At 38.9% G+C, this 18,318-nt stretch overlaps 1 protein-coding gene across 1 annotated transcript; it reads left to right on the top strand.

The window, feature by feature from the left end:
- The first annotated feature begins 207 nt into the window (after window positions 1-207).
- On the top strand, window positions 208-14,952 carry RNASET2 (ribonuclease T2). The gene is made up of 9 exons (XM_085055350.1): window positions 208-313; window positions 2,807-2,873; window positions 5,268-5,323; window positions 6,310-6,367; window positions 7,174-7,244; window positions 9,687-9,800; window positions 12,050-12,095; window positions 12,309-12,383; window positions 14,596-14,952. The coding sequence occupies exons 1-9, from the start codon at window positions 225-227 to the stop codon at window positions 14,785-14,787; spliced, it is 768 nt and encodes a 255-aa protein (XP_084911476.1). The 5' UTR covers window positions 208-224; the 3' UTR covers window positions 14,788-14,952.
- The last annotated feature ends 3,366 nt before the right edge of the window (window positions 14,953-18,318 follow it).

Raw genomic sequence — 18,318 nt, 5'->3', positions numbered from 1 at the left:
TCCTTGATGCCCCTAGTTTATGAAAATCACCATACAAACTGGGGAATCAGGCACAGCCCTGAAAGAGATCCCCGTGTTACCTGTGGTTGTAAATCTAATATAGAGTTACCATTACCTGTTATTTCTGTCATAGTAGTGTTTTTCTGCATTTTAACATTTAAGTGTGTTGGATAAGAACAGGTTTCTACTTTTACCAACTTTTTACAGGCTATTTGAATAACAAAATGGAACCTTCAAAGCTGCACTATTGGATTCTGGGCTGGTTTTCCATGGCACTATGTTGTTGGTGTATTTCAGATACATTTACTCAAAGGTAAGTTGTACTTTAAAATGAAACATCTGACAGCTCATTCTTAAGTGCAGATCAGAATGGTTTAACTTCTAATGTAAATTTTGTTATTACCTACTTTTTTAATGTGTTGGTCTTCCCTTAGGTGACTTACAATAAGGCATCTACATTAACTGAAGGAGCAAGGATCATGCCTGAGAAAACCTTTATTTATTAATATGTCAGCATGAAGAACGAGGGCAAACCTTAATTCCATTTGTTGCACTTAAAACTTTCCTAATATTGCTGTAGATGAATCATTTAGAGTTGTGATGAGTAATTTAGAGTAATGACAAATATGGAAAATTATTTTGAGACCTATAGCAAAAAGCCTGGAGTCATCCCTGTGACATGAACTGCACTAACTGTTGCATTGTTTACTTATTTCTTTTCCTTGCTATTTTCTCAGTTCTGACAATATAAAATTCTTTTTCATATGACATCCCAACTGAGGCTGTATCAGATTGCTGCAAAACCTTTTGGTGGTGGTTGCACCTTTTGCACCTTCTTGGCAAAATCTAAGCTTGAATACCAATGGGCCACAAGAGAAATCACACCCCAAATTACACCCTTCTGTGGTCAAAGCTGAAATTCCTATTGCATTATATGAGGAAATAAATTTTTCTGCTTCCTTTCAGTGCTTTGGCAAGAGAATGGTTAAGGGTACTCAGTGCAGTGCTGAACTTTCAATGGCTACATCACAGCTGGTTGGTAGCTTAGACACTGTGCTGATGTTTCTTCAATCCCCGGGATTTAGGCTCTGGCTTGGCTATCTTGGCAACAGAGTCAGCTGGCACCTTCCTGAGCTGCACAGAGCAGGATAATTTGGGTCAAAAGAAGGGGAGATATCTCTGAAGCTGCATAGATATTAAAAATGGCTTTCCTTGGATTCCAGTTCTGAGCTTCACTTGTGCTGTTTAATAAGTACAGTTTTCTGACATATCCTTAGCCAAAAAGTGTGTTCTAGGAGAACTCTTTTTGTCATGACTGGCATTGCAGAGGTTCAGCTGCTATTTCAGCGATGAAATTAGATGAAAGATCTAATGAAAAATCTCATGAAAGATCTTTTCTAAGCAAGGATTTTTTTAAAACCAAGGAAATTAACTGCTCTGCAATATCGGGCAATTCCTCTGTTCAGGTTTCTACAGCAACAGTAAAGATACTTATAAAAGTGTTAATAGTTTTCATTGTGGCTATGCCTGGTAAATTCCAGAGCTATTGTCCTAAATTATATAGAAAACCACAGAGCACATGTGGTCATTGCAAGTAAAAAAACTAGAGCTAAAAACTGAGATGTGATATAATACAGGAGCATCCCTAGGTCATCTTCAATTTGAGAAGAATTAGCTTTCTCTTTTTTTTGCTTTCTTTTCCTTTTTCTTTTGGTAATATAACCTCTGGCAAGAACTGGTGACAGACACATGGCTATTAGCTTCCAGAGAAGAACACTTTATTTTGACAGTTCTGCACAGAATGCTGTCAGTTTGAACAATTTACAGTTCTGTTGATTATTTTCTCCCATTTGCTTTTCTATGTAATTACTTTGTGTGGTTGCTTAATGGCTAAATATATCTGCTGTAGTGTCTGATGCTGTAGTGTCTGATGCAACAGGTTTTTATTTACTTTTAGTTTAACCAGAATAGATCTGCTCCAAGGTGTGATATAGGCTTCCAGCACTTCCTGAAGAATTTTTTGAAAGGTGTATTTTTTTTTTCCTCTGCATAGGAATAAGATAGTACTGATGGGTCTGTGAGTTATAGACCTCTTATTCTTAGAGGCTTTGAAACAGGTGTGCTCCTGTAAAATACAGAATACTCCTTCAGTTCTTCCATAGGTAACCTTAAGACTTTGTCACAGTTTGATCGCTTATTAAAAGTTTAAAAGTTACTTAAGTTTTAGTAAGCATTTTAAAATGTACTGTTTGAATTAAATGTCTGTAAACTGAGAAAGTCACGATTTTTGTGATTTGTAGGTTGTACTTGGCATTTTATTCTGATTTTTTTCTAATGTAAAAGTTTGGAGACACTTGCAAGATCCAGTTGCATCTCCTGCAGTGTCAACTACATTGTTTGTGTGTCATTGTAGTCTTCCTTTTTTTAGAAAAGTAGTTACAGTTCCAAGAAGGTTGTATACTTTTTTTTTTCCCCCCCAGATAATATGCCTATCAAGAAGAATTAGAAGATTCTTAACATCCTAAATAAGGACACCTGTTTATTTTTTTTAATTAAGTATTGTTTTAAAAGCATGACAGTAAGCACTCTCCTAAATATAAAACAGAGCAATGTGTTTTTTCCATGCTTAATAAATGGAAAGCACATGGAGATAGGGTGCCAGAAGGAAAATTTGTTTAACAATAGGGGTATTAGCAGGTTCTAAATGTGTTGTTTCTCTGTGACTTGTTTGTGGAGTGTGTGCCTGAAGGTGTTCCTCTTTTTAAAATGCTTGAGGAAAAATAAATTTTTTTCTGTTTCTCTCCAGTGACAACCGCCCTCATCCCTGGAAAAAGCTGTATCTTGCTCATCATTGGCCGGTGACTGTATGTAAGGTGAGGTTTTTGTGATTTATTCTCTTTTATCAATGCTACCTTAACAAAGGTAGCATTGGATAATACATGTGTGAAAACAGATTAAAGCCCATTAAGTATTTAATCTTGTTCATGCCTTTATAAAGGCTTTTGCTGGTCTTGATGCAAGTTTTGCTACTCCTCCTCAGTCCAGAGCAGTTGTAACAGGACAAGATTCGGTGTGCTACAGATACAGTAGTCAGTGTAGGGTGTATTGTACACTAAGCTTGTTACAGAATTTGTGACATCCTGTTAGTTGTAAACTTAATCCCAGACTTTAACCAGATACTGTAGGAAGACTTGCCAAGGGATTTGTAGCTTGGGCAGCTCTACAGGTAACACTTCTGCAACAGATTGATGGTATTTCACCTTTTGGCATTTCAGATATGATAAAAACTTCCATGCTTCTGGCACATGCTGTTTGTGCAATGTCTTCTTGTTACAAATAGGCTAAGCCCCCTGCTGTAGCATTCCTGCTCAGTATAGTGGGTGCTCTGAAACCTCACTGGCACTTTGCTCAGTTTTATAGGTCATGTATGGTTCATTTGGTTTGGTTTGATTATCAGATTGCTTTAAAACAGGAGAAAACAATGCTTCTTTTTCAAATTAATCTATATATATAGGGGTTTCTGGGGTCCAGTGCCTATTTGAAAATAAATATTTGTACCTGTTTCAAGTCAATGGTTGCCTGAGGTTGAATTAATCCTCCAGCATTCAGTCTGTTATAAACAGGAAGGCTGACAAGAAGTGTTTTTGCACAAGCAAGCAGGGGTACCCAGCTCTTCAGAGCAGCATTTGCATTTTTTATGATATTGATTTAAAATGAACATGGGAAAGAGACTAAGGCTAGAATTAAAAAGGAGATAGAATGAAGCTGGCCAAAGCATGCAGGGTGTGAATTAACGTGTTGTAGGTTGCATTGACCTCACAGTTCTGCCAGCACACAGGGTAACACCAAGAGTCTGATGAAAGATATAGAAGAAACTGCTAGGAAGGTTAGTTCCATGACAGAGAAGAACTGATTTCAAATTTTAAATGCTCTGGGTGTTCCATTAGCATGTGTGAGAACTGCAGTTAAAGATTGAATAAAGAGCACAACTGCACTGTTTCTGTTGCTACCTCAGTTGGGCAAGCTGTTGACTACTAATTTGCTGTACTTTGGGCTAGATAGCCAAATGCTTCCAACTCCACAAAGCTTGTGTCGTGACAGGAGCAATATTGTGTAGGCATTTGCAATGTGTGTTTGTTCAAAATACTCCTTTCAGGAAAAAAAGCTGTTGCTGGGTGTAATTGCATGTATTGTTGGTGGCAAGAGAGGAGAGGAAGGAAATTGACTCAGAACAAGAAAGTCTTGCAGAACTTGCAGATTTGCTGCCACTGGCCTGTGGCATGTGGAAGGCAATTAGTGAGATTACAGGCCTGTCTCTGCTCTTCTCTGCACTCTGCTCTTGCTCTGGCATCACATAAAAGGTATTGTGGCATAATTAAGACAGAACGCAGAGCCAAAAAGGAAAGCTATTATTATGGGAAAAGAACGTCTGAGGAGGTTGTTAGTTAATGGCAAAAAGTGTTTACTTGAAAGAGCTGTAATTGCTAAGAAGAATAATCAGCAAAAATACAGTAATGGTATTCTGTGATGTGTGACATGGATTTTTTTGGTTTATTCTTTCCAGGGATGTGTCTCTGCTCTAAACAGTAACTAATGTGTAGCCTATTTCTCCTGTATTATCAACAATTTTTCTTGGAGGCTCTTTTTTTTGTTTTTGTAGGAAGGTATTTAGTCTTTCTTTTTCTCTCCATTCCCTTGTCTCTCAAGTCAAAATCCTTAAAACATAAGTCTGTTTTACTTCAAGGAATTGATAGATTCAATCTCCTCTTTGTATTTTTTGCTTTTAATACAATGATAAAACTACTCCTGAATGCTTAAAGATGGTTGTGTGCTTGTCTAATATTACATTTTATTTTGCATGATTTTATTTTAATGGTTCTGCACTCCTTGAAAAGATGTGATGATGAGAAAAATACAGAGAGCTGCCACATAGAATATTGTAAATGCAGATAAAGCTCTGTTCATTAGCGTGGATCAGGCTGCTTCCTGAACCTGTTGTTCCTCAGAACCTGTCCTTTTGTCTTCTTTTTATACTGTTTGTTCAGTATAAACAATATATTGCCCCTGTATTCACTTGATCTGCTTCATAATTTTAATGCCAGTGTGTCTCTGTGGCATAATCCATGATAGCTTCACCAATTCCTGATTTGGCAAGTAAAAGTTAGCGTGTCAGAGTAGAACCTTGGGTCATCAGTGAATGTTTTACTTTTGCCTTTAAACCTTTCAGGACACATGGAACAAATATTCTGTGGTTTTGTTTTCTGCAGATGGTTGCTAATGATTGTCATGACCCTCCAAAGTACTGGACAATCCATGGATTGTGGTATGATCATAGAGTGTTTTTATTTCAGCTTGGAAAGAAAATCTAATTTTGTACCAGAATGTTTGGTGATTTGGTTTTGTTGGGTGAGGGTTTTTTGTTTATTTTGGTTTGGGTTTGGGTTTTTTGTTCATTTTGTTGTTGCTTTGTGAGGGTTTTTAGAGGGTTTGTTTTTTGGGTTTTGGCTTTTTTTTTTTTTTCTATGTGTGATCTTAATCTATCTGTTCTTGTGATTCCTTAAAACAAAATTAAAACCCTTGCCACATAAGCATTTTATTTTTACATCTCCTCGTAAGTTCAGTTATAGTCTCAAGCAGAAAGGGAACTATACTGTTGTTTCCCTTCTTTTCTTTGTCTCTCTGAGTACAAAGAATTTGTTACTATCTCATGATTGCTTGTGGCTTTAAGTTTCTTACCTCCACACAAATACTGCAAACATATAGGAAAAACTAATGTGCTTCAAAGGAGTCAACTCACTGGAATTGGTGCCAATGGCAGCAATTCAAAAGTTTTCCTGAGAAATACAGGATGAGTATAGGAATTCCACCCTCCTGGAAAAGTGAACAGCATTATGTATAGATTCCCAGTGAGTGTCTTGGTGATACTAGCAGAAAGATCAGATGGTGCAGCAATTTAGGAGGTCAGTGCTGTTAGTGACACCAGTGACATCATGTGCAAGACCCTTCCAAATCATTGACACACCCATATGACTTTTACATAGAATGAAAGGGACCAAAGGGCCAAACAAAGAAACCATGAGAAAATCTTTTGGCCATCTTTTGAAACTTCATGAGAAATCTTTTGGCCATAATTAATGTATTGAAGATTTTGCTTCTAAAACACAATAGAGTCTGATGGTTTACTTGCATTTTAAAGTAAAATCTCCAGCTATAATCCTGCGTATTTTAAAAATTCAGGCCAATGATATAATGTTAGTAGCATTACTGAGTTAGAAGACATCTTTTTTCAGTTTTATTTTTCTTCCCTAGGCCCGACAATGGTGACGACTGTAATAGGACATGGCATTTCAATGTCACCGAGATCAAGGTATTTAAAACTAAAACAGACATACCAAGCAGAGATAAGTGCAAGTACTTTTGCACATCCTGTATGCAAAATCTGCAGTGAATAATAATATTCTTAATGTTTACTGAGAGGTACAGTTTTTTAAGGACTCCAGAAATTCTTTAAGTGCTTCTGGTACTACTTGAAGTTGCAGTCCTTGTGATCAGTAGCAGCTGTACCTACTTGATTTTTTTGGACATGCACTTTGGCTCATTCAGCTGTATCCTCCTTAAAAAAATCTGGAGATCCACCACCACATAGGTGAGGGATCTGCAGTGGCAAAAATAAAAAGATTCAGTCAGTCTGTGCTCTCTCTTCACATTTTCTACTGCAAAATCAGAACAAAGAATATAAGAGTTCAGAGTACTGTTTTCTGGGGCCTTATACCTAGGCACTAGTCCTTTTTTGGTTTTTTTTTTTCTACCTAAAGAAAACCCAACATATTTAATTCTACAAAATTCATTCATGTGTTGTAAACAGGGATAAGAGACTTGAGCCAACAAATGTGAAATACTGCACAATTGAACAACTTCTGCAGGGACAGTTGAAGGAAAATCTTGCTTTAAGGCAGTGTCAGTATTAGTAAGTTGAGATATTTATGTAGGTGTACCTGTTACCTCCAACAAAGCATTTTCAGAATATGGGGGGAAAAGACATATTCTTTTTCTGCAATGAAATGTTTCAGTTATGGACACTGAAAGATGAGGCTTCAGTTTTAGAAAATGTAGGTTGTATAAGAAATAGCTTTTCAACACTGTAGGTCCATTTATTAATTCTGGTATTTTTAGGATCTTCTGTCAGACATGAGACACTACTGGCCCGATGTGCTGCATTCATCTCTGAATCGTACCCGCTTCTGGTGAGTACAAAAAAAGCCTCAAAAAACCTTTTTTGATATTATTTTGTAAAAAAAATATCTTAGTAATTCTTCAGATGAGGTGTTGTGCATGGGAAGTGTCCAGGAGGCCACTGAAGCAGTGTATCTTACCAGTCTCATTTACAGCATAAATCTGTTGTAAAATACAGCTGTTGAAGAGAGGGCTATGGCAGAAGTTTCAGAGAAGTGAAACCTAGTGAGAGAATGTTTCCTCCCCTTGTCCCCAGGGAGGAGAAACAGCTGCTGTTGATACATTAAATCTAAATAGCAGTAGCACTCCTGGGATGTCACAGCTAGCTGCAAGAGCAGCTTCCAGATCTTTTTACCTAGCTAGTTTCACTGTTGCTGGCCTTGAGAGAGCTTTCCTTTTGAGCTTCCTCATAGAAGAGGAAATAGAAAAACACAATGCACTGTGTCACGACACCCACTTCTCTCTTCAGTGAAGTTACTGACAGCAGCTCTGTGCTACACTAAGCTCATGGGTACAAGAGGTGCAGAAGAATGGAGAAGCCCTTCACGAACACTGGCAGCTGTGCTCCGTATCTACGTTCCACCCAGTGGCTCCTCATTTCCTTACTGCTGCAGTTTGCATTTGAATAGAAGAGGTGAAGGTGAAATTTCATATGCCAGTGCTGAATGATTAGAATTAGCTGTGTCTGCATCCTTTTTCTTTTTTTCTTCTTTTTTTTTTTAATTTAATTTGGCTGTGCTGCAAAATAAAGTGACACTGTGAAGAGTATAATCTTAAAGTCTCAGTACATATTTCATGGAGACTAAAGTCAGTCCCCATTCTGGAAGCTCACAGGACTGATTAAAACACTTGGACCCACTGCATTCTTGTCTTGCTGCAGATGAGGTGCATGGCTGCTGTCAGTGCAAATTGCACCAAAGCACTCCAGTAGCAGTTCCATGGTTGCAATAAGAGGCTCCTTGAATGCCAACAGATCTTTGGCCCTCTATTTCTGCCTTCTTTTTAGAAAGAGCAGGACACTTAAATGCAAGTACTACTGAAAGCCTTCAAAAGGCAGGCACTTCACCATTGGTTTTACATGCCTGTATATATTCTCTGAATTAAAATTGTCATCCTATGAGCAAAGCCTTGCCTTCGTCTTACTTCTGTTTAAGTGAGATTTGGATTTGACTGTTGTCTGCTTCTGATCCAACCTAACTATATTTCTTGCTATGTGTACCCCTAAAAGAACTTCTGTGTACTGTAAAATTGTGGTGTCTTTTTCTCATTAGTAATTTCAAATCCTTTGTGGGGAAATCTGCCCAAGGAAACTGGACTCATTCAAGCAATAAACAATTAATTTGACATACAGTTGTGTTGCATGTTACAGCCAGGATGAGAACTCTCTACAAGGCTAAATTTGCAAAGATACAGTGAAAATCCTTCAGTAAAGCATATTCTCCCCTACCTCAAATTTCCTGACACCACAGTTGCTTTAATAATTCTCTGTTCAGAAGCAGTGTACATTCATTTTTTATTCTTTAAGAATTTTTCATTCTTTAAGAAAAATCTGAAGTTTTTAATATGAATGGACAATTCCAAGGCAGGCTTTCAAGTGAGTAATAGTTGTCCTCTGCTTTTTGATAATATACATAAGGCATCATAAGATCACAGGATGCTATGATAGTGGCAGGAGTTTGTGGATAGATAATCTTTGTGTATATCAACTGAACTGATACCTATGTAGTACAAGTGGCTTGTGAAAATTGGAAAATAATTGAAAAAAATAGACATCCACAGGTAATGTCAGTAAAGATTGTACTGTTTAGTCTTTCAGTGGACTTTAGAACTGATGGAAACATTTTTGGCTTTTTCCCCATTTTTTGTCCTGTTTGAGTTTGTCTGCTGTACACTGCAAGAATTTCTTTCTTTAGCTCTCTCTTCCTTGCTCTTAGGAGAATGGATGGTGGACTAGAAACAAGACTTGAGAGCAGGTCTGAAAATTCTGACACAGGCCAGCCTAAAGGTTGATGCTGAAGTCTTGTCTTAGCAGCTTGTGCAATTTCACTGTTTCACCCAAAATAAGGCTTAGTCCTTTGTGTTCTGAAAAAAATTAGCACTTTGAAAGTGCATTTAACACAAAAGGCTCCACTAAACTTATAAAAAGTTTAGAGATAGTAATTTTCTAGGCAAATTCTTTGCATTCTGACCTCCAAACATCTCTGTGTAAATACACTGAGAGATCTTTGTATCATAAGAGCATGATACATATTTACATCATTAAGTTACAGGTGTTGCTGTATTTGAAATGGTGGGAGGGATCTTTCTTGGGTTTACTTTTTACAAAGTGATAAATTTGAGTGCATGTCCTACTCCACTTTTCACATACGATTTAGGTATAATGGCTAGCTTGTACAGCACATATATCTGCAAATAATGTGTTCTAAAATTTGCATTTTGCTTTTCTCCTATAGGAAACATGAGTGGGAGAAACATGGCACTTGTGCAGCCACACTTGAAGTCCTTAATTCTCAGAAAAAATACTTTGGTAAAACCTTAGAACTCTATCAGCATATTGATCTCAATGGGTACGTAAAAGAACTCGGTCTGCCTTTTATTTCAAGTAGTTTCTGAAAGTTTCAAATCTATCCTAAAATGTAAGTCTAAAAATCTGATGGTAGAGCAGAAATGAGTATTAATGTAAACTGTCTTTAGTACTGAAGTTCAGAGGAAGGGTTGTTACTCTGAGAAGCAGTCTCTGGTCACTTCAGAGTCTGTTAAGCCTGCAGCATCCTTCGCAGCATCATTTTAGACAAGGTGAGCCAGTAAATCTTTGAGAAGCTCTACTGGCTGTATCTTGATACCAAAAGCTATCGTACCTGTAAACTTCTAAACCAAGTGACAAAACCCCCCAAGCTTCTGAGTCATGCTGAGCCCCAAACACTTGTTTTTAAGATAGTGGTCTTTTCAGAGGAAAACACAGGCTGCAGGCAAAATCATGCAGAACATCCTGGGAAAAGGCTGAGGCAACAACAAGGAAGGAGGTTATGAAAGGTGGTGTCCAGTTGCTGCAGGCAACTCTCTGCTGTTATTTTTAACAACCCCAATGTGATATTCTTGCTTTGTCCTGGAGGCTGATTTCTCCCCAGGGTTCCAAAGCCTTGGCCATTCCAGATTCGTGATGAGACTGTTGTGGCTTGTCCAAGTGCTGTGTGTATGCATTCTGGCTGCAGATGAATGACAGAAGGTTAGAGTCCTTTCCTGATCAGTACTTGGTATGGGTGAGAGGGTGTTGTTAGACTTAGATTTGTTGACCATAAATGTCTGTCAGAATAAGAGGACAGTATCTGAGAGAAGAAGTGGTTTTGTACCAAGAAACATACCTTTAAAAAAACTCGGTAAAACAACCCCAAAGAAACCCCAAACCAGCCCATCCTGTTTATGCTCTGCCAGTGTCCTGTCCAAGCAGTTTCCTAGACAAAGTCTCATTTACTTTGCATTTGCACAAAGGAAATAAGTCTTTCTTCCCTCCCACCCCAGTTTTGTAGATGTCTTTTAAAACTGAAGCAGATTTTTCTACACTCAGTGTTTGAGCATGTCACATGTAATGTTACAATTAATAATGTCTAAGTCAGTTGCTTAAGTAGCTGTGATGGTGTGACTAAAACATTTACAGATGGCACAGTGACCGATGATGTGACTCTGTATCAGCATGTGTAACACTGCAAAAGAATAGAGACTGAAGCATGTTGAAATTAATTGCTCAAAGCTTATTATCTGTTGTGAAAATGAATATAATTAATTTTATCTTTGCTGAAAAAAAAGACTTCCAATGTCCTCATTGTATATCATTTATACTTGAATGAGAAAAAATAATGACAGTGATTTAAAAAATTGTTTCCCAAAAGCAAATTATTAAAAAGAGGACATCATGCTGCGTTCTGTAATAATTAACAGAGCATCATCTATTTTATTGACCTCCTTATATCCCACGTAAAATGACAATGAGAAACAGCTTGTCCTTTAATCAGATGGGTAAAATCTTCCCATTGCCAAAACTGACCTTGGAAGGGAAGGGTTGAGCATTACCAGCATTTATGGATTAAATCCTGCAAGATACTGATTATTCCCACCTCTTACAGAAGAAGCTAGGGCTCACTGACTCATCATGTGTTTGGTCCTGCGTCTTGTGAGCTTGGAAATGTGGACTTCTCTTAGGACTGAACCTAAAGGCAGGGGTACACAGGCTAGAGGTTCTCGAGCATTACCTCATTTCTCTTACGTGACCAACTTTTCCTCTTCAAAACATACTTATTAGGAAAAATTTCTGCCCTGACAGTGATGTTCATCCAGACTGACACACTGTATGCCTCTCCCAGTGCGTTGTGTGTCTTCCACCACAGGAAGCCCATCCTGTGTTTGAATATGAGTGTGCCTAGAGCACCCTCACAAGTCTGCCCCTGTGCCCTTCCTAGTGGCTGGAGCACAGGGGAATAGCTCAAGGCAGGGGAAAGGAAGCAATTAAACTGCATGCCCTACCTGGCACTGAACAGAGCACTCTGAAACTCCCTTTCTCCTAGCTGCGTCTGAAGACTCAACCATCCCAGCTCCTCAGATTAGGGGGGGAAAGGGTTCTTCCTGACCCTGCTGAGTCAGATGGGAAGTGGCCTTTCAGAAAAGGGCCTTTCCTATGTTGGCAAATAATGGAAGACAAGTTGCCTTTGTTCCCTATCACTGTAATGCTTGGCAGGTTCTTAAGATTATCTGTTTTACCTAATGATTATGAAGGTATGTTGGCATACCGGATACATGGAAAAATGTTTTATCTTTGTTTCAGTTGTCTCTTAAAAGCTGGGATAAAGCCAAGCAGCTCATATTACAAGGTAAGAGGCAATCTTTTAAAAAACACAAGCATATGCATGCACTTTTTTCAGTAGGAGTCAACTAATTTCTGTAGAACAAATGGTCTTTTAAAAATTGTATAGTTTTTTAAGGTTGGACTTTTTCTAAAAGTTTTTGTGAGCTTAACAAGTGTGGGAGCTGTTGGAAGATGTGCTCATGACCTGTTAATCTCTAAAAGTTTTTTACTTTTTCAGATGACTTATATAAAGGAAGTTCTAACAAGTTTTTATAATGTAACGCCAAAGATCCAGTGCCTTCCTCCAGAAGAGGTAAAAACCCCAAACAAACAAAAACTCCCCTAACTTTCCAAAATGGAAAGAAAAAACAATGAAAAACCCCTTCTTTATTACAAGGAACACTTTTTATCAGAAATAAAGCAAAAAAAGAGCAAAGAATTTTCAGTATAGTGAGACTTAGGTCTAGGTGTTCTTTGTGTACAGCTCTTTGCATTTAGGTATTGCTTGATTCTTCCAGTTGAGTTTTAAAAGTCTCTTTGTTTTAAAAGATTTAAACTTGCATCTCTTGCATGAATGCTGTAACCACCATGCCAGAGGTATTGCTGTAGCTGAGCAAAGTTTAACTGCTGCCTGGTATATTACTAAAGCCACCAAGAGAAGGCTGGATGGAGCCAGTGACTGTCAGCCTTGGCAAGTGTGCTGCCTGTCAGCAGCAGCCTTCCCTTCACTGGGCATGGCTCTTGTGTTCTGCATGGAGAAGTTACTCAATGAACAGAATCCTTCTGAAATAAAGCAGCTCAGAAGCTTGTCTGTGAGATTGTTCCAAAAAGCCCATATCTAAAGAGGTACAGAAAGGCATTTTGAGTTTCACTGTGGTTCAGGGTGACTGTAGTCCTTCCTTCTGAGCCAATTGTGTCTCAAATTTCCATGCCTTTCTACTTTACCTTGCCAATGATGGTGCTGTGCATCACAATGCAGTAGAGAAAGTGCTACACAGAGCGTGCTGTAAAGTATAGGTCACCATATCTGAACCAAAAGTGCCTTTGTAGGAACAAAATAGTATTCTGAACAATTACATGTGTAGGTTGCAGAGTCCTTTCTTTCCTCTTTTTCAGCTAGGTTACTCTGCTCTCACAGAAAAATAAAACAAAAAACAAAACCCCCAAGGTCAGCTTTCACTTTTGTAAGTGGTTCCTTATTATCTCAGCATGTTAAAGGTGATTTACTGCAAAACACTTGGCACAGTTATTGCCCATACACAGGCAACTATTTATGAAAACTTGCTAAGATACAGTTGCTATTGGAGTGTGTTGTCAACTCATTTGCTTTAGTAGTGCCCTGAGGTTTTTATATTCAGATGTTTTTTAACATGGAAAAAATCTATGGGTTACAATATTTTTTAAATGTGTTTTTAAATTACTTTAACCAACAAAGGAATATTAGTTGAATGTGAGTTGTACACTCATTCACCTTTTGACATTAAAGAAATACAGAGCTAACACAAATCTCAGTTTCTAGCTCTGTTCACTGTAGTTCTGCCATTGCTTTTAGTACAGTTGGGATACTGCTCCAATTATGTCAAAGTAATTTACAGCTTGGGTCTCCTGTGCTTGACAGCTGAAGGTATTGGGTAATAGAAATGAAAACGTACGTCTGAGTTTTTTGAAGATAGGCCTCTTCCAGACTTTTAGCCTTGTCCATGCCTGAAGTGCATGGTGGAGGTACTTTGATCTTTGAAATGTACTAGAATCTGTACTTAAGTTTCTTAAAAAAAACCCCAAAACAAACAAAAAAACAAAAAACCCCAAAAAAACAACCCCCCCAACAACATAAACTCCAAACAAACAAAAAAACCCTCACCACAGTTACTTTTGTTTTGTACATATCTTTTTGTCCTGCTTAATTGTTTCAAAACCAACTTTTGCCCACTTTTTTTTAGACCTGAGCATTTGGGGCAATTTTCCTGTAATCTTTTTGCCACATGAAAGGCTTCCTGCTTTATTAATGGACAGCATTTTTCTTCCTAGCCTGTCTTGTAGTCCAAAAAAGACATTTCTGCTGCTTCTGACAGCTTGGTTCTGTATTCTTTTCAGTAGAAGCTATTATAAAATTTAATTTCTGTTCTCATTTATGGAGAGCTTTATTTGCCTCAATTCCTGTCCTGCTATAAAGAGTTGGTGAAAAGTGTCTTTCCAGTCACATGCACCCTTCAGTATTCACAGAGCTCAACCAGAGCTCATCATTAAGGTGAACAGCTTCTGTGCACTGTGCAGATGAGTGAAGGCCAGGATAATGTGTCACAGTATTTCATAATGAGGCTTACTACAGGTCCCCAAATTGGTACTGAGTAACAGTATGTACTATAAGCTGTTCAGAGGGGATAGCTCTTGCACTTGTCTTCACATTTTTCAAGTGGTAAATATGCAAATAATCACTACTGTGTTCTATATATAGGGCAGCATAGCTGAAGAATTGATTTATTTTCTTCTACCCTTGAGGCTGATCTTACTCTTTCTGTTTCTAGGGTGAAGAAGCACAAACAATTGGCCAGATTGAATTCTGCTTCACCAGAGAAATGCAGCTGATAAACTGCATGGAGCTGAAGGGTGAATCCAACCCAAAGCAGGGTCATTTGAAGCTTGGAACTGAGGAGCTGTCAGTGTGCAATGATACTCTCCCAACCTATTATCCTCCAGAGGTCCAAGGTCACAAATGAAGCCATAGGAATTTGAAAAACTTTTAAAACAGCAATAAAATCCAAATTCCTGTAGTATTGCAACCCCCTGTCCATATGACAGGCCTACTGTGAAGATTTCTCCGAGAAAACACAGTTGTTTTGCTATTAAAGGAGAGTGGTCCATGTGATGGGATCAGTGTCTGATCTACAGCTTGGTCTGGATTTTTTGACTTCCATATGGTTTGAATCAATGTTCAAAAGAGCATTGTGACTTCTCAGTTTGACTTGCAGTTAAGTCTGGCACTTCAGCTCCTTTTTGGTTTTTACTAGTGAGTCAGGGAAAGTACGTAATTCTTTGTATTGAAAGGATAATTGTCTTTGTGAGATGAGATGACAATTTCCTGAGAAGAAAATACTGTAAAGAAAAAGACATCTGAGACCTGCCTGGGGATTACAATTCCCAGATGTAATAGCCACTGCCTTGCATAATTGCTCTGCAGAAGTGCACAACAGAGATCATGTCCTCTGAGGTGTTGAACCTTTCCTTACTCAGGGATCACAGTGGACCAAAGACAACTTTTGCGTATATTCTTAGTAAAGTAATAACGTTCTCCAGGTTTGGGATTTTCTTCCTAAAAGATCCCAGAGACATTGTATTTGTAGCATTACCTGTTCTTTGATTATTTTTGTGGCAGTAGCTCCACACAGCTGTGAGGAACAACCAATGTAAGAAACCTTACATGTTAGTATAGAAGAATGTTAGGCTCTAGAAATATGCTGTTACTAATTTTTAGTTGTATTTGAGCATTCAGCATTACTACACACGTGTGTCTGCCCTTTTATGTAAAAAAAAGATTGTCACATAATCACTTTGTTCCCAGAAACAGCTTTTTATAGATGAAACAATAAATACAACAGGATTTTCAGTAAAAAGTGCAGGTGTTGCCAGTAGTGCATCTCTATGCTATAGTGATTAGTAACTTGGATGTTTGCAAAGGGAACCAAATTTTGATGATGTCTTCTCCACAGTGCTGTGTTGATCTGTGTGTCACAAATTATGTTTCAAAGAAAGACTATGGCTCAAGGAACCATCTGTTTGTTAGAATAACATTACTGTGAAAACATGAAATGCAGTATTAGAAATAAATTTGTTGTTTTGAGCAGGTTAGAAACCATTTCCATTTACTCCCATTTTTGACTGTCCATGTTTCTCTACTACCTTTCATCTAATGCTCTGTTACCTTTCCATTCTAGAATGCTATCAGTTTTTTAGGCCTTTCTTGAAACTCAGGTATTTATTTATTTTAACAGCTAAGAAATTATTATGGTCTGTCAGAAAAGTAATTGTTTGGTTTGCCTGTTTTCCTGCAGTTGTTTTAATTCCTCAGTCCTGTTCACAGTTAGAATCAAAATTCATTCTTGGAAGCAATGAATGGTAGCATTGGTTCTTGCAAAGACATTGCATTGTCATCCTGAGTGTGATCTCACAGCCCCTACAGGATGGCCTGGGGATCAGACCATGCCAGCATGGATTTGGGAGGGGCAGGTGCTGCCTGTCCAACCTGATCTCCTTTTATGACCAGGTGACCCACCTAGTGGGTATAAGGAAGGATGTGGATGTTGTCTACCTGGACTTCAGCAAAGCCTTCGACACCATCTCCCACAGCATATGCCTGGAGAAGCTGGCAGCCCACGGCCTGGCAGGTGCATGCTTTGCTGGGTTAGGAACTGGCTGGAGAGCTGGGCCCAGACAGTGGGATTGGATAGTGCTGCATCCAGTTGGCAGCCCCCAGGGATCTCTGTTGGGCCCAGTCCTGTTTATGATGATCTGGATGAGGGGATTGACTTGACCATCAGCAATTTTGCAGATTACACCAAGTTGTGGAGGGAGGATGTTGCTCTGCTGGAGGATAGGAGGGCTCTGCAGAGGGACCTGGACAGGCTGGATTGATGGGCCAAATCCAGCAATAGGAGGTTTTACAAGACCAGTGGCTGGGTCCTGCATTTTGGTCACTACAACAATCCCCTGCAGCACTACAGGCTGGGGACAGAGTGGCTGGACAGTGGCCAGGCAGAAGGGGACCTGGGGGTACTGATAGGCAGCAGACTGAAAATTATCAAGTGTGTGCCCAGGGGGCCAAGAAGGCCAATGGCATCCTGGCCTGTATCAGCAATAGTGTGGCCAGAAGAGCCAGGGCAGTGATTGTGCCCCTGTACTGGTGAGGCCACATCTCAAGTGGTGTCTATTTCTGGGATCCTCAGTTTAGGAAGAATTGTTGGGATGCTGGAGTGTGTCCAGAGAAGGGCAACAAAGCTGATGAAGGGTGTGGAGCACAAATCCTGTAAGGAGTGGCTGAAGGAGGTGGGGTTATTTAGCCTGGAGAACAGGAGGCTCAGGGTGGACCTTATCACACTACAACTGCTTGAAAGGAGGCTGTAGCCAGGTGGGTTGGCCACTTCTCCCAGGCAACCAGCGACAGGATGAGAGGACACGGACTTAAGCTGCACCAGGGGAGGTTTAGGTTGGACATTAGGAAGAAGTTCTTCACAGAAAGGGTTATTGGGCACTGGCTGTCCAGGAAGGTGGTGGAGTCACTGTCCCTGGAGGTGTTTAAGAAAAGTCTGGATGTACCATTTGGTGCTATGGTCTAGTTGACAAGGTGGTGTTTGGTCATAGGTTGGACTATGGTCTCAAAGGTTTTTTCCAACTTAGTTGATTTTCTGTGTTTCTGTGTGATGACCTTAATGGAAGCTCAAATCAATGGTGTTTTTTTTTTTTAGTTGCAGAATAAATGATATTAAATATATTGAAATATATTCTATAATGCCAAATAATGCCTAGGGAGATAAAATATATATGAGTGTGAGTTCTCCACTTGAAGTATAATGCATTAATTTAATGAAAGCAAGTAACTGCAAATACAAGCTTTACAAGGCAGTGACACAAACAGCCTTCACAGTGAGAGGCTCAAAGGTAAAGCTGATTCTTGCCAAAGGAGTCAGATAAACACAAGAGTCACAAATAACCAGCCTCTGCAGCAGAGTAGATAGTAAGGCTTCCATGCATTTTGCAGCAGAAATGTGAAGGAGCTGGTAAGTCTTAAAACTTTGAGGAGAAAATAACATAATCCAAAATAAGTGTGGGAGACAACATGCTAAATAGCAGTCTGCAACTGAGTAAAAAATGACTGAGAAAAAGTAAATGTTGGCTAAAATAACCTCATATACTCTGAAGTCCTGTTTAAAGGGACATACATGAAGTACCTTAAAAAAGGGCACACCCACGTACTTTTTATTACAATTTAAATATTTAAATTTGCTATGGGGAACTTTTCAGTAGTAGCAATAAAACACTATATATATATATGACTACTGTTGCTTTGGCAAACCCACCTGCCTAACTTGTAGGAAGATACAAATGTCTTTTAAAATCTGCTGACTGACTTTTATAGAGAGGTGTGCCAATATGTTATGAAATTTTAAGTGACATATTTAAGGGATGCTTTAAGATCTGTGTGTAGGCAGCCAGGAGAGCAGATGAATGAATGCTAACACCACTTCAGACCAAAG

Source organism: Lichenostomus cassidix, chromosome 3 (assembly GCF_008360975.1).
Source record: "Lichenostomus cassidix isolate B80296 chromosome 3, HeHo_3.0, whole genome shotgun sequence".
In the NCBI taxonomy this organism is placed as follows: domain Eukaryota; kingdom Metazoa; phylum Chordata; class Aves; order Passeriformes; family Meliphagidae; genus Lichenostomus; species Lichenostomus cassidix.
The sequence above is the reverse complement of the archived record's forward strand: the minus strand, read 5'-3'. Positions and strand labels throughout refer to the sequence as shown.

Bases quoted from the DNA above. Each gene is read 5' to 3' on its own strand.
- RNASET2 (XM_085055350.1), top strand. From the start codon at position 225: ATGGAACCTTCAAAGCTGCACTATTGGATTCTGGGCTGGTTTTCCATG. The intron at 12,096-12,308 runs GTAAGAGGCAAT...TTACTTTTTCAG, and splicing joins CAAGCAGCTCATATTACAAG to ATGACTTATATAAAGGAAGT. The intron at 12,384-14,595 runs GTAAAAACCCCA...TTCTGTTTCTAG, and splicing joins AGTGCCTTCCTCCAGAAGAG to GGTGAAGAAGCACAAACAAT.